This window comes from Aedes aegypti, chromosome 2 (genome assembly GCF_002204515.2).
Source record: "Aedes aegypti strain LVP_AGWG chromosome 2, AaegL5.0 Primary Assembly, whole genome shotgun sequence".
NCBI lineage: Eukaryota > Metazoa > Arthropoda > Insecta > Diptera > Culicidae > Aedes > Aedes aegypti.
The window spans coordinates 230,757,805-230,772,312 of record NC_035108.1 but is presented as its reverse complement, the minus strand read 5'-3'; the positions used below and the strand labels follow the sequence as shown (position 1 = coordinate 230,772,312).

The window sequence follows — 14,508 nt, the reverse complement described above, 5'->3', positions numbered from 1 at the left end:
TAGGTGCCTTAACATAGTATTGAGGATATACGTCCTCTACATTCGGTACAATCTATTCGTAAGAACGGTCTCTACAACGTTATACTTAGCACATAATTTGTCACTATAATCAATGGGACTGTTATGCGTAGAAATTCACCAAAAACCCAGTATTTCTAGGAAAAACAGTCCCTCTTTGAATTTCGTAGCTAAATTTACTTTTTTCGCATGATACAAACTCTTGACTCTAATGAACACGCTATTCTTTATACTATAGTTAAGATTTTAATTCAATTCACCACACACCTGTCAATACGAGGCCTAAATGTGTTAAAATTTTTAAACGCGTTTTTCTCGATTGCATATTTTGGAACATGGGACAATTATGCGTATAACGGCAGTATAACGTTATCAAAGTCAATAAACTCTGTGGAACAACTATCCTAATAATAATCAATAAAAGTGCAAATCATAAAATTACTTTTTTGCATATTTTAAATTTAAAATAAAAATGTATGAAATAAACTTTTTTTGCATTCATTTGTTTTTTCGTTATTAAAAAAAAAAAACTTTTCCATGTTCACACTAAACACTAAAATTTACAGCGATAACCATACAAATTCTTCAGGTTTGACTAATTTCGTGGAATGACATATATTTCGCAACGAAGGCCAAAGTTCGCGGCTTCTTCGAAATCGTGAATTTCTATTGTCGCTATTTATTACTAACGTTTTCTGCCCGTGTAAATCTACCCAATATCAGCGATTCTGTTTGAATGTTGCTTTCTGTGTAAGCATGTATGCATACATGTTGGAAATTTTACCTCATCGTGTATAATGCCAGAACTCATTCCTACCCAGATATACACACCCGATTGCCCCAAGTTTGTGATGTATCTCAGTTCGATCAGTGTATCGTGAAATTTGTTAGAATAAGAATATAACATTAAATGCGCTGATGCTTATGTTGACGCTCAAAAATATTGGTTGATCCAGAATACAAACAATTACTTAGTGAATTATATCGTGGAATAGTGTTCTATTTCGGAAAATACGATCAGTGCGTTAGCCGAAAAGTTGAAGACAATGGCGTCTGACGTTTTGTGTTCGTGTGTAAATGATCCGAATTTTACTATAATTTGTATGTTTATCGACAAATTTTCCGAAGCTTGTGGATTAAATTCTATATCAATTAATGAACTATCCCAAATGCTAGAAAACACCACAGAAGGTAAGTGCATAAACAATAATGGAAAGTAATTTCTTTATAGTCATCCGGTTCTGATGATGGTCCATTTTACAAATTATGAATCAAGTATACATTTTGACAATGGTGTTTCTGCATAGTAATATACTCTCAACAAATCAACAAATAATTCACTGTTATATTTTGGACCATTTTGATAGGTCGACCGAAAATTCTTTCATGCATCATTTCCATAATCACAGAAAAATACTATCTAGAGATCAATTCGTGGGCAAGTCCAGAATGTTTAATTGACTTCCAAAATATATGTAAATAACGAACACAAGCAAAAAAAACTTGAAAATAAAACATTGTGAAATGTATACAATACATAATTTTACTTGTGTTCATTGAAATTGATTCTAATTCGAAACAATGCTCTAATTGGACTTTATTAGTCTATAGTCCCATTGCGAACTAAAAACACGATGCGAGAAAGAACATCACATTGAAATGAATATAATGTTTTGGTAATGAAAGCTCGTATAGGTACATACAAATGGTATTATAATTTTGTTCAACTCAAATATATTTTGTATAAGGCTAAAAAGTAAAAAAAAAGCCAAAGTGCCAAACAGAAAGGTGCAGAATGGTATGGATACAGCTTTACTTATCGTAATTTTAAAGAAACATAAGCGCAATAACACCGGTGGAATGTAAATGCAAAAATTTAGCTAAATTATACGTTGCTTATTTTAACGATATGTGTGTCCAAAAGTTACATTTATTATAAATGTGATTTAATAATCTATAATTGTTTGGTTTTATGTGGTGCTCATTAAAAATCATCTCGCAATTAAGACATTGGTTGATGTATGTCAAATATCCAAAGACTACAACCAAATAATTCCAAACGATAAAATTCTTTGGTTGCAGCGTAAATGTTAAGCACTTCAGTTAATGGCTTGACAAAAACGACATTCGGAAGAATAGATTATTTCAATTTTATTGATGTGATACCTACTTGGGCAGTGGCCGGCCCAAGTAACATTGGTAGCTGAATAATAGTTTATTGAGCTGAAAAGGGGCTGTATGAACCACATTATAGCTAAAATAGCTGTTATTCAGCTATCAATGTTACTAGGGGGTCATTATCTGGCTTTTGCTAAACTGGGCTTTATGAATCTTTCCGCTTGCGCTGGATGTATCCTTGGCATTCCAATTGGATTCTCTCATGGTCATTTTTCATGTTTTCAATTTCATCCTAAGAATCTACTCAGGCACACAACATAGAGGTTCAAGGCCGACGTTCCCCTGAATACCACAAATGCCGGCCACCAGTATAATGTAACTGCGTTCCTACTGTATAGTTGTTTCAGAGAAAGAATTCATTCTAACACTAACTTTGAATGTCTTTAGCACAGCGTTCCCCTCCTGGGGACGATTTTCACATCTATGAAGGCGAAAATTTCTAAAACTGAATTTGGGTAGCGACATTGCTATAAAGGAGGCGAAAATAGGAGAAATAAAAAAAAGACTAATTCAGAATATAAACTCATTTTGATTGAAGATTATGAACAATAATCTGACGAATAATATGCGATATTTATACCCATTAAGGTGAAGACGAATCGAAGCCAAACTTCGAATTTTCAAAAGCACGGATCTGGAGAACCGAACATCCGTTCAGGCTTAAAACTTAATCGCTTGATCACTAGCTGGTGGTGATCAATCGATTTAGTTTTCAGCTCAAATAGGTGTTCGGTTCTCCAGATCCGTGCTCTTGAATATTTGAAGTTTGGCTAAGATTCATCTTCACATTAAGACTCACTTAAATGTCTTATTATCACAATAGCATCTCGCACACGATTTCGCAGTGCAAATGTATAGTGGTTATCACGCCTAACGGTATGGGTGCCCTAGTTTAGATGTGGTTGTGAACCTTAGAGGAAAACAATATGCACTCTGTCTCGAAAAACACCCAGAATCCGGGTGTAAATTTTTCAAATTGGGTAATATTGCCATATGCATTTTGATGAGTCTGGAAAGCGTGTGCAAGTTTCTTTGAGGAAAACAAAAACAAACTTTGTATGACGAGCGTATGCTAGTATTCGTGTGTTCAAATGTCACTAAGCTCTATACAAGCAAAGTCTGTCATAAGACGGGTTGTTTCAAATTTATGACAGTTGGCCGGTTAGGCTCCCTAATGGACCTTGCTGTGCGTATTTGTGAAATTTGTGCCTAATGAATCAGACTGTGGTAATCGTTGGGTCTGAACTGGGGAAAATATCGCAGTGAAATTATGCTTGAAGGGATGTCAAAATTATCAGAGAAATCTTAACATTCGCGACAGACACAATAAATATTTCAGTTCAATTTTTTTTTATTCTATTTTTTTTATTTATTTATTATAGATCGTTGTAGAGTAAGGCAAATTCCTTTTAAATTACCACAACCGGTTTTGATTGATTAATTCAAACAATCTTATTTACTCATTTGTTTGTGCCTTTCTTTGAATTAGCATGTTGAAAATCAAGAGAAACAAAATATTGACAAACGATCGCCAAAATGTTAGTGCATTCTAATTTTTCAGCCTTTGTGAATTTTGAAATATGAAACAACAAATTAAATTTTTTTGAAAAACTATGTAGTTTTTAAAACATACATTTTTTAGTTACCTATAATATTGGATGTTTTCGAAATAAAAAAAAATGTGACAATTATGAAAATGTTGATGACTTTTAGTAAGAAAGTTTTCAACACATCTTTGGATTTGGGCATTGCTTCTTGTATTGACAATTTTTATTGTGTCGCTGAATGTAATGACGTTTCTATCAAGCGACTGCTTATCCGACGCAGCTTTTGATCACTTTTCTCACTAACATTTTAGGAAAAATGTTAGAAACGACATTCGCCACATGCATCGTTGGTAAAAAGGTCTACTTTCATGAAAACAATACACCTACACAACCGATCAATGATAAATGTCAAGCATGTCAAATATCATCATCCCTAAACTGCCGTCATTTTTCCCTTGTCGCCGAGTCTGGCGCCGAATGCTGGCGCGGAAACAAAAAGTTGGAAATAAAATTTTGGATTTGCACGCAATACTGACCTAATTCATGCTCATTTTTAGTTTCTAGTAGGGTAAAACATTCGTATAAAATCGAAAAATAAAGCCAGCGCCATTATTTTTAAATCATCTGAAAGCCTTGTAACTTGGTTTCGTGGAGAAAATATGACAACTACGAAACTTTGTTTTCGTATTTAATATCGCTTGTGTCATTGTAAGAAAACATGTGCCTATAGTAGCACTATTTCTAATTTCTGTTCTATAGTAGCACTAGCTTCACGGCGTAGGCATAATACACATCAAAATCGTGTTTTTATAAAACTCAGAAAGCTCTTGATTGATGTCCAAAGGTTCTTAATTATTTTGTTGGATAGAAAATAGTTTCTCTCAGTAGTGCAACTAAAGGAGCACTAGGTCTACTATAGGTGCAATGGAGCCTAAATTTTAAGATTTTTTTTAATTTCGATTATGTTAAGAACAAAAACAAGCTGTGAATCAATGGTACTAAGATTAATAGCTCCTGACTTTCACGTCATAGAATATTTTACAACGATTTATAGCAAAGCGACCACTAGTGCGGCTATGGGGGGCAGACTACTGTACACCGACCCTATCACAAGTGTAAAAAGTTAATGATAAAATCTTCAAAATAAGCAGATTGTTTGAGGCTCTTCCTACTTGACAAATTATTTTCAGGACGGGCAATTTTTACATTATTAATCAAATTTCTAATGCTCAGTGACAACGCATGAATAGCATTCTTCAATCATGTTGCTTCAAATCATCGGTCATGAAGAATCGCAGATGGAAATAAGTTTTTTGAACTCGTCCGTTATTAAACCATGTATTGTTCTGTTTCAAAAAACAGGGATATACAAAGATCATAGGTTGTTGTTTGAGCATAATTTTAAGGGAGGGGGGGAGGCGGTGGGTTGAATGAAAGTTAAACAACTTAGTTTTTTCAAAACTACATTCGAAGATATCTAATATGTTTACCTAATACCTATAGATTAAATCAGCTTTAAATTCATTTTGCACTTTTGTGTAGCATTGGGCTAAATAAGATGTTAATTGATTATTTTTTTTTTTCATGATAAACACTAGTGATCCTGGCAAACTTTATCTTTGTTTTTCAGTGGCACCCCCTCTTGAAGAAATACACATCAAATTGCTAAGAAAAATAAAGAAATCTGTTCCCACGCATAGATGGGAAAACGCATTAGCAAAATTTGCATACTCATATTCCAATCAAGATGCGTGGGAGCTCGAACGATTTGGATACAAAAATTCGAGCATTGCTGTTAAATTGCGTGTTTTAAAGGTAAGTGTTTTGCAATGTCATTGTTTCTGAATATAAAAATCAATACCATTAATTCCAGGCTTTGTTGGAGGCACAATTCGATCGGAATGTTAAATTCAAGGGACACATAAACGGAATCGCTGCAGAGCAACTTCGTTCTGAACCAATTGGAAGAGATAAATTCGGCAATGCGTATTGGTGCATCTTGGACCGTCGGTGTAATGTCCACATATTTTGCGAGAACTTAGACGATGAAACCTGGAAAGTTGTGGCAAGGTAAATTATAGAGGCATTCGTGAAGGTATTCTTTATAATTAAATTTAGAATAACGCATGAAAAGCACGGAAGAACCTTTACAAACCGAAACCCAGAGAAATAATTACGAACAATATAAATTTGTCTGAATCTACCTGTCATTTGGGACTAAGTAAAAAAAAACTGGAAGTTTCAGGCGAGCATTATTTAAATCCAATTGTAACATCCTGAATAGCCTCCACTAACCTTTCCTCGAAAATATTGCTGAATTTGATCTTGAATAACCGCTCGTCCTAGTCCAGTATTAATTTTATATTAGTCAATAGTGCTCCGGAGCATCACTCTGTTGAGCTTCACTTTAATTATTAACAAACTATCCCCAAGTAATACCACGCTTTATAACATTGCACGTATTCTACTGCATATCAACAATATTGTTGCGAAATTGCATTTACCGACAAATTACAAGAGCTGTCAAAAAAAAGAGCATTAACGCTACATTACAAATGTATCAATGCACTAATATTACTTGATGAATTGCTTGGCTGCTTTATAAACATTCTTGCATTAGTTCGACTATATCAGGGCCTTTTTCCACTTTCAAACTACTTTAATGGTAGGCTTACGGCAATGCAGCTGCTTTATATAAGCGATGATATAATGCTCCATGGTTACTTGGGTCGCGACTTCGGAAGTGGCGGCTTCGATTGTTGCTGTTGCTTTTCTCTCATCTGTTGTGCGGATCACTAACCTTTTTTTCCACTAAAATACAGCAACGGGGTAACATTGATCAGCGAGGTAACATTGATAGGAATGATCATTCTCGTAATAAGTTCGTAGCAACATTTTGCGTTGAAACTTGTTATTTTTTTTTTACATTCATAAATTTATAAAAATTATGTTTTGGCGAAAATGAAGTTTTATTCATGCGCAAATGTTTCAACTTTTCGATACAATAATTTTCTTAATCATTGATGACTCTACCAAAGATTGATGCCTCACATAATCATGCAAATGATATAAGCAAGAAAAATGCTGTTTTTACAAAAACAAATTCATCACGAAAACTATTCCCTATTCCCTTGTCCAAATTTCTATAAGCATGTTCAATTTAGACAAAGTAACAAAAAACTATAGAGTGAAGAATTTCATTAGGAAATTGCGTACCTTAAGGCGTGTTGCACGGTTCATTGTGTTTTAAATTTTAAAATGTCTCAAAACTAAATGAAACATTTTTGGGCTTAATTTCCGGCTTCGGGGCTATGGTTTTAGAAAGTAACTGTATTTTAAATATTATTGAATATTGTGTGATCAATGTTACCCCAAATATACAAATATACCCCAAACCTGCCAAACTAAAAGTCGCTTAAAGCATTTAAACATGCCAAAAAAATTCACAAAACAAAATACAGTATATTGTTACAAGCTCTTGTTTTTTAAATATAAAACATGCCACATTTGTATTTTTAAATGATTTTTTTAAAACATCTTAAAAACTGATCAATGTTACCCCGAGTTACGGTTATTAAAAAAATAAATAGAAAAGAATATTCGACTGGACATGTGCAGGAATAAAAATTTTACCGACTCGATTCGGTGCAATAGCGTATTTTTATTCACGTAAAAACTTCTGCGATATTTCAGTGGTGAAATAAATAGCCGCTACTTATTGCAATATGTATCTTACGATTCCTATTCTTGATCAAAATTAACCTAATATTATGAAATAATTGGAAAACAACATAAGTATCCACTTGGTTGATTACCTCAATGCCATCCTAGTATCATGCAAATTGAACAATCATACCTGATTCTGACAAGCAAGCATCATAGCTTATGTCTACGTTTATTAACAGTATGAGATATTACATTTTATTTTTTGTATTCTATCTCTTTCTAGCAACCGAGATGAAGTTGTGCAGCTGATAGAAAAACTGAAGAACAATGAACTCGTCCTTACTCCATCGCAAGATATTATAGATGAAGATACCAGCAGTAACAGTAATTTATCAAATATAGAAGGTTATTCTGCAACGCTAAAGCAAGACGCCAAAGAGAATTCCTTAATAATTGAGAGAAGAGTCTATAAGAGAGTAGACGAAGTGCTGGATACAAAAAAACCAGATGATAAATTGGAATCTGTCAAACCCGAAATTACTGAACCAAAATCAAACGATACAGTGGTTCAAGAATCGAACAAAGAAGTAGATGGTATCAGTAAGAATAATGAATTGGATGAAGATTTAAAAAACGAAACAGACACTCTGTTGAGTGAAACTAAAGAATCGAATACATCGAAAGATGTGTTGGAAGACACTAAGGATGAGAAAATTACTCTGATTAGTAAAAGTGAAGACTCAAACATTGTATCGAGTGAAGCTATCGAGGAACCCGTTCTGCTAGTAAAAGGAGAAGGATCTGGGGTGGAGTGTGAGGCTCAGCCGATGTTCAGTGAAGTAATAGAAGATCCGATATTATTTGTGTATGGCCCGGGAAACGGTATTGAAAATCAAATGGGAAATATGAAAACTAACGAAGATTCTAAGGCAGAGGAAACTGCATCGAAAGAGCTTCACAGAACAGAGAAAAATGATCTTCCTCTAAAGAAAAAGATTAATAGAAGTTACAACTCAGATGTCCACCGAACAACCACACTAGATGAATGTAAGGATTTGAAAACTAGCGAGAAGACTGAAAACCATTCAACTGTGAAAAAAGAGAATAAACCAGACGAACATGATGAATCGGCAAAATCATCTAAACATTTAGAGTCAGATTTGACCAATGCTAATGCAATTGATAAAGATGTGACGATGCAAGATAATCAGTCGTCAAGATTAAAGGAAAATGAAAAGACTTCAGTTGGCACCGCCAGCGTGGAAAAGAAAGTTAAGAGCTTGGATTCTACTGATAGTACTGATGAGACCTCAAGTAGTTCCTATGAACCATTATTACCAAAGGAAAGAAACAAAAAAAGCTTTCAAAGATGTTCTACACAAAAAGTGAATGATAACGACCAACAAAAGCCCACACCTAAAGAAGAACACAAAAACATTCAAAAATCGGCGACTAGAACAAACAGCAAGCAGCCTAACACTGATAAATCTTCATCAATCACGGACAACCAACCAGTATTACCACAAAAAACTAAAAAAGGAAGAAAGGTCAAGTCTGGTTTAGGTAAGTTCAAATTTGATTACATGCTTTACATTTACATTACATTTGTCTTGGCTAAATGCTAGTTATATTTCAGAATTTATACTTATGCTCAAACCCGCTAATTCGATGTTTCTTGAAACCGTATATTACAAGTCCTCCACATTAAAAATAGAGAAAACATCTGTGATTGCTGCTGTTAAAATTGCAAAATGTCCTGATTTTAAATATCTTGGAGATGGTCACCCTAAGCACAAAGACATTTTATATTCTGGAAAATCAAGAATATTTCCTTACTGAAAGATCCTCAACGATGGGATTAAAATCCACGACCCACGAAATATTTAAGAATAATCACATGAAATTTCATTAAAAATAAATCAGTTCAGTAAACAAAAAAAGTAACTATGACAATAAATCTTCGAGCTGTTTAGTGAAATACCTATAAGTAAATGGAAAACCTATACGACCATTTAATTCCACTAGAGTTTACAGTCTAATACACGACACTGAAGGGGGCCTTACAGTTTAGGTTGAAATACGCGTATCTGTCAAAGGATACAAACTCTAGTGGAATAAAATGGAATAGTACTAAATTCGGGTTTTCATTTACCTAACTAAATATAGATGATTTTTATTCGAAGTTTATGTATTTTTGCAGAATCTGCAAGAAACAGTTTACAATTATCTTCCACACCGACAATAAACTCTTAGCTTCTCAAATACACACTTTTAAAAAAATGGAAAATAATGTGGACGTAATTCATAGCATGACTGAATGAAACATGATGTAAATGATAAAACGACACATTGAAGATGTATTGGACAAAAAATGTAATTTTCCATGTTAATGGACACGAAAACGATGTCACTATGATCGGCATTTCCCGAATCAGACGCTATGGTATTTGAAATATGACATAAATTCACGTCCATCGGGTTGCTTTTTTTGTCTGAAAATTTCAAACTTCAGCTTCAGAATAATACTCTATTACCAAACGTTAAAGTTGGCGAATTTGTAAGAAAACTATTTTTAAACTAGTAAACTAGTTGTTCCATTTCCATTTCCATGAAAGAAAACTAGTTTAAAAAGATGTACCTTTTAAAATAAATAGTGCGGTTTGGCAAATGGTTCACTATAAAATCCACGTTAGTGGCTTGTCAATTTGGAAAATAACTGAAATATTTAATGCGTTATATTCGAAAACGTATTGTTTTACTTAATAAAGGCTAATACGACGATTTTATTTCATTTCAGTGGACGGTTTAGATATATCACAAGTGATACTGGATAAGGAAAATGGCTCACCTCCCATTCGACAATCAAGAAGAATAGCACAGCAAAAAATCCAAGAAGAAACCAATAGGCGGTTAATCGAAGAAAAGATGTTGCGCCAAATGAAGGCTGAAGCCATGAAAAAAAAGAAAGAAAGTAAACAAAAAACTAAATCAGACGACGATGATGAGGACTATGTAGTATCGGATGAAGATTCGAGGCATACTGAATCCAAGGTGAAACTGAAGAAAAAGAATGATAAGCCTTGGATGAATTCGTCTTCGGAAAGCAGTAGTGAAACTGAACCGGAAGAAGAGTACCCTGAACCAGAACATTCAGACCTACCGTCTCTGAAATCAGATCATGAGTTTTCACCAGAGTCTGATCTAGAAGATGAAAGTGTTATCCCTATAAAAAGAGCTAGAACAGCTAGGGTTGAAAAATTCTCCGATGACGACAATGATTCTATTGATTCTGATGTTGATCATTCTTGCCAAAAATGTGGTAAATCTGATCATCCCGAATGGATACTTTTGTGTGATTCGTGTGACAAAGGATATCATTGTTCATGTCTTGTACCAGTATTGTTCATCATACCTGAAGGAGATTGGTTTTGTCCTTTGTGTCAGCATGAAAAACTTATATCTAACTTGCAATCCAAGCTGCTGCAGTTCGACGAATATTATGAAAAACTGAAAGCCGAAGAAGCTCTACAGAAACAAATAATCTTGCAACAAAATAAACTCGCATCGGAAAAAGATAACGGAAATAGTTCAACAGATACAGAAACAATGAAAAATAAGAATAATAGTAGACGTCCTAAAAAACTTCAAAAACGTGGAGGCCAAAGCAGATCATCATCTAGTGGCGAGGACTCTTCTAACAAACACTCGACAGATGCTTCAGACTCGGACGACGTCCCAATATATAAACTGAGAAGAAGAAACACATCAAACCTCAGTTATAAACTAAACGAGTACGATAATCTAATAAATTCAGCAATTGATCGAAGCACACTGGAATCACCAGAATCTCCTCCTACTCATGGTAAAGATATCAGGAATATAGTTAAAGCAGTCAAAAAAGAAGAAGAGAAGTTAAATCGACCACACTCAACTTCTCCGGTTCTGGATGAGAAAAAGAAGCAGAAGAAAAATCCACTCAAGAAAAAGAAAAAGTTGAACAGTCTCGATGTGAGCTCAGAAGAGGATGACGGATCCGACGAAGATTTTGCTGAGAACATAACATCTTCAGATGAAGATGAAAGTTTTTCAATGACGGAGGATAGTGAAAGTTCTTTGGAATTTACGAGGACCAAAAAATCAAGGGCTGCCGCCAATAAAAAGAAAGACAGGGATTTTATTAATGATGATGATGACAGTAATAATAGTGGTGCTTATAACATCCGCAAACGACCTAACAAATCAAAGAAAATACTTGACGATTCAGATGAATTCAACGAAGACGATGATGTTACTGAAAGTGAAGAAATTGACAGTGAAGATTTGTGCAACGACACTGAAACCGATAGTAGTGACGATAATTGGAAAAAAAGAAAATCAAAAGCCAAAGTTGTTAGTCGTGTGCCAGTCAGAAATAATGACAATACGAAAAAGAAGAATAAAAAGGCTGATGAAGATAAAACTTACAAAAGTGGTATCAGAAAAAGGCCTGCTCATTTTGAATCAGATTCTGATTCATCAAACAAACAGAGTAACCCAGAAGAGTCGAATAAACGTCGTACGCGAGGTAAAAAGCTTCATTATTTGATAGATGACGATTTTGAAAGCTCAGATGATGGAATTACTCCCGGAGTTCATCGTCCTGATACACCACCAGAAGAACGAGAAAAATTCATTAAAAAACAAGAAGAGATAAAACGTATGCTAGCTGAAAAGAATACGGCCGCTGCCAAAGAGCTGGCCACACCTACGATCCAAACGCTTCACGTCAATGATAAAAATCACCTTCCGGCACTCTCCACAATTCCACCTCAAGTCATAGAAAATGCAAAAGTTTTGGATATAGATTTCTTAAGAAGCTCGAAACATTTGGATTCAGATGATTTCGACGAAGACCTTGCCGCCAATCTACCTGATCCTGATGTTGATGAAGAAGAATTGGCAAAAATTATGGAAGAAGAAGATTTCGCGCAACATCAGCTTAAGTTAGACGATGTTGACAATGAAAAAGATCTGGTAGCAGAACATCAATTGAAAAAGAAAACAAGGCATTTTGATAACATCGATCCAGCAAAAATCACTAAACCAGATAAGAAACTCGGACAGACCGGCACAGCCGAGAGGAAAGTTGACGCAGTATGTAGTAATCTCGTGAACTATCTTCAGTCCAAGGCAGCACCAAATGCCGTTCCCTTGAGTAGTAGCGAGGTACCTGTAAATAAATTTTCTACCACAAGCCCTATTTATCACAGCTTGAATACTCCATCGGGAGGATCGTCAAGCCTACTCCAGCAAATGAAACAACAAGCAATTCCTTTGCAAGACCCGCCAATCCATTCAACGTCACTTATTTTGAATAGTAAAAAACCGTTTCCTTGTACAGTTCCTCCACTTCCTCCAACATTGTTACCAGTGTCAAGTACTCCACTACCCACAACACCAACAGCTGAATCAAAAGACATCGTCGTAGATGTGAGAAGAAGAAGACGGAAAAAAATCACTCCACTTAGAGGTGATCTGTACAAAGCAGCTATGGACGGCAGACTTCTTGATCCAATGAAACAGATTCATTATCCAGGTCCGCCACCTTCCTCAGGAGTGATACAAACAGATAAATTGTTCCCCTACAACTTGCCGAAGCAACCCAGCCCTACTGTTGCACCTACGTTTGTTACCAACAGTACAAAATCGAGCGACGGCCTGGAAAGGTTTACAAATTCTTGTAAGTATAATTACAAACACTGGCATTGAAGAGTGCTAACACAAACTCAAATATATTTTTTCATATTCATCTCTTAGGTCCATATACTGTAGCTCCTGGTTATAACCAAGGGTTCGGAAACACCTCAAGCAGCGTTAATATACCCATAGTTTCTCAACCTGTGGCTAGCACACTAAACGAACACCCTCGTCGATCATTTGCATCACTGGAGCCAGTAAACACTGAAGACACAGTCCCTGAGCAAACAACGGTTGCTGTTGCGAGTACCGAACAGAACCAAAACGAGCCTGAGGGCACAAGCGAGTTTAGTGGTTTAGTCAGTTACTTTAGTTCGCAACAAAATGAATTGAATGCTTAATATCTGACCAGAAAAAAGCAGATTGTTAAAAAAGAAAATGTGTATAAACAAAATTCCTAAGTATAATACAAAGCATTTTATATTCCGAATTTGAATCCATGAAATTCTTCCACCCAAAAACAATCAGTCACAATTATTAACAATGTAACATTGACATGTATGGAATATGCTAACCTATCTAGGATGTACTTCATACGCATTTTCCATCAATGCGATCTCAAAGGTTTTCACTTACACTGTGAATCACATAACCGTTTTCCAATAACAAAAATCATATTTGAAGACTACGAACCCGGCTTGTACTACTCCGATTATTCTGAAATTGGGGCCTTCCTTAGCCGAGTGGTTAGAGTCCGCGGGCCAGCGTTACTGTCTGTCAGACAACTCTGGGATTTTATATTTGATTTAAAAAAAAATGTTTTGCTATTTTTCGCAAAATAATATATACAGTAATGTCCCGATTTTGTCAGCCCCATGCTGCATTTAGGGTTGACAAAATTGGGAATGAGCTAAAATCGGGAAAACAAATTTCGACGGGTTTAAAGCTTTTATTTTAAATTAAGGGCTTAATTTATTGCAATTTTAGGGAAAACTTTCCGTTTTACGGTTCAACGAAAAGCTACCGCAGCTGTCATATCACTGATTTGCACTGGTAAATCATCAGTAGGCTTAAATGATACCTTGGATACCGTCTTGATGATTGCTGTTTGTTGATATTTTTCATAGCGTTTTCTCTCTCAAGCATACTATGATTGAATTGTTTTCTTCAATGATAGAATGATTTCGAAGCCTGCGGTAGAACTTTGACAGCTGCGGTAGAACTCGGCGGCTACCGCAAACCGGAAAATTTTCTTAACAACCGTAATATGACTTTGTTAATAAAAACATTTTATTTTACTTTCATTTTGGATAATTATTAAAAATTTAAAATTTCAAAATTTCGGTCTTTAGATGATTGTATAGACGTGTTCAAGGTCATTATTGACTTTATACACCCAATATTGCCAATACAGACGTGTTTA

At 35.1% G+C, this 14,508-nt stretch overlaps 1 protein-coding gene across 1 annotated transcript; it reads left to right on the top strand.

Moving 5' to 3' along the window:
* Positions 1–827: 827 nt before the first annotated feature.
* Positions 828–13,552, top strand: LOC5569982 (remodeling and spacing factor 1). Its single transcript, XM_021844328.1, has 6 exons — positions 828–1,209; positions 5,374–5,558; positions 5,617–5,813; positions 7,693–8,972; positions 10,207–13,128; positions 13,206–13,552. The coding sequence occupies exons 1-6, from the start codon at positions 1,065–1,067 to the stop codon at positions 13,484–13,486; spliced, it is 5,010 nt and encodes a 1,669-aa protein (XP_021700020.1). The 5' UTR covers positions 828–1,064; the 3' UTR covers positions 13,487–13,552.
* The last annotated feature ends 956 nt before the right edge of the window (positions 13,553–14,508 follow it).

Excerpts from the sequence above, each read along its gene's own strand:
- LOC5569982 (XM_021844328.1), top strand. The coding sequence starts at position 1,065 with ATGGCGTCTGACGTTTTGTGTTCGTGTGTAAATGATCCGAATTTTACT. Across the intron at positions 5,814-7,692 it reads ACCTGGAAAGTTGTGGCAAG|CAACCGAGATGAAGTTGTGC; the intron begins GTAAATTATAGA and ends ATCTCTTTCTAG. Across the intron at positions 8,973-10,206 it reads AAAGGTCAAGTCTGGTTTAG|TGGACGGTTTAGATATATCA; the intron begins GTAAGTTCAAAT and ends ATTTCATTTCAG.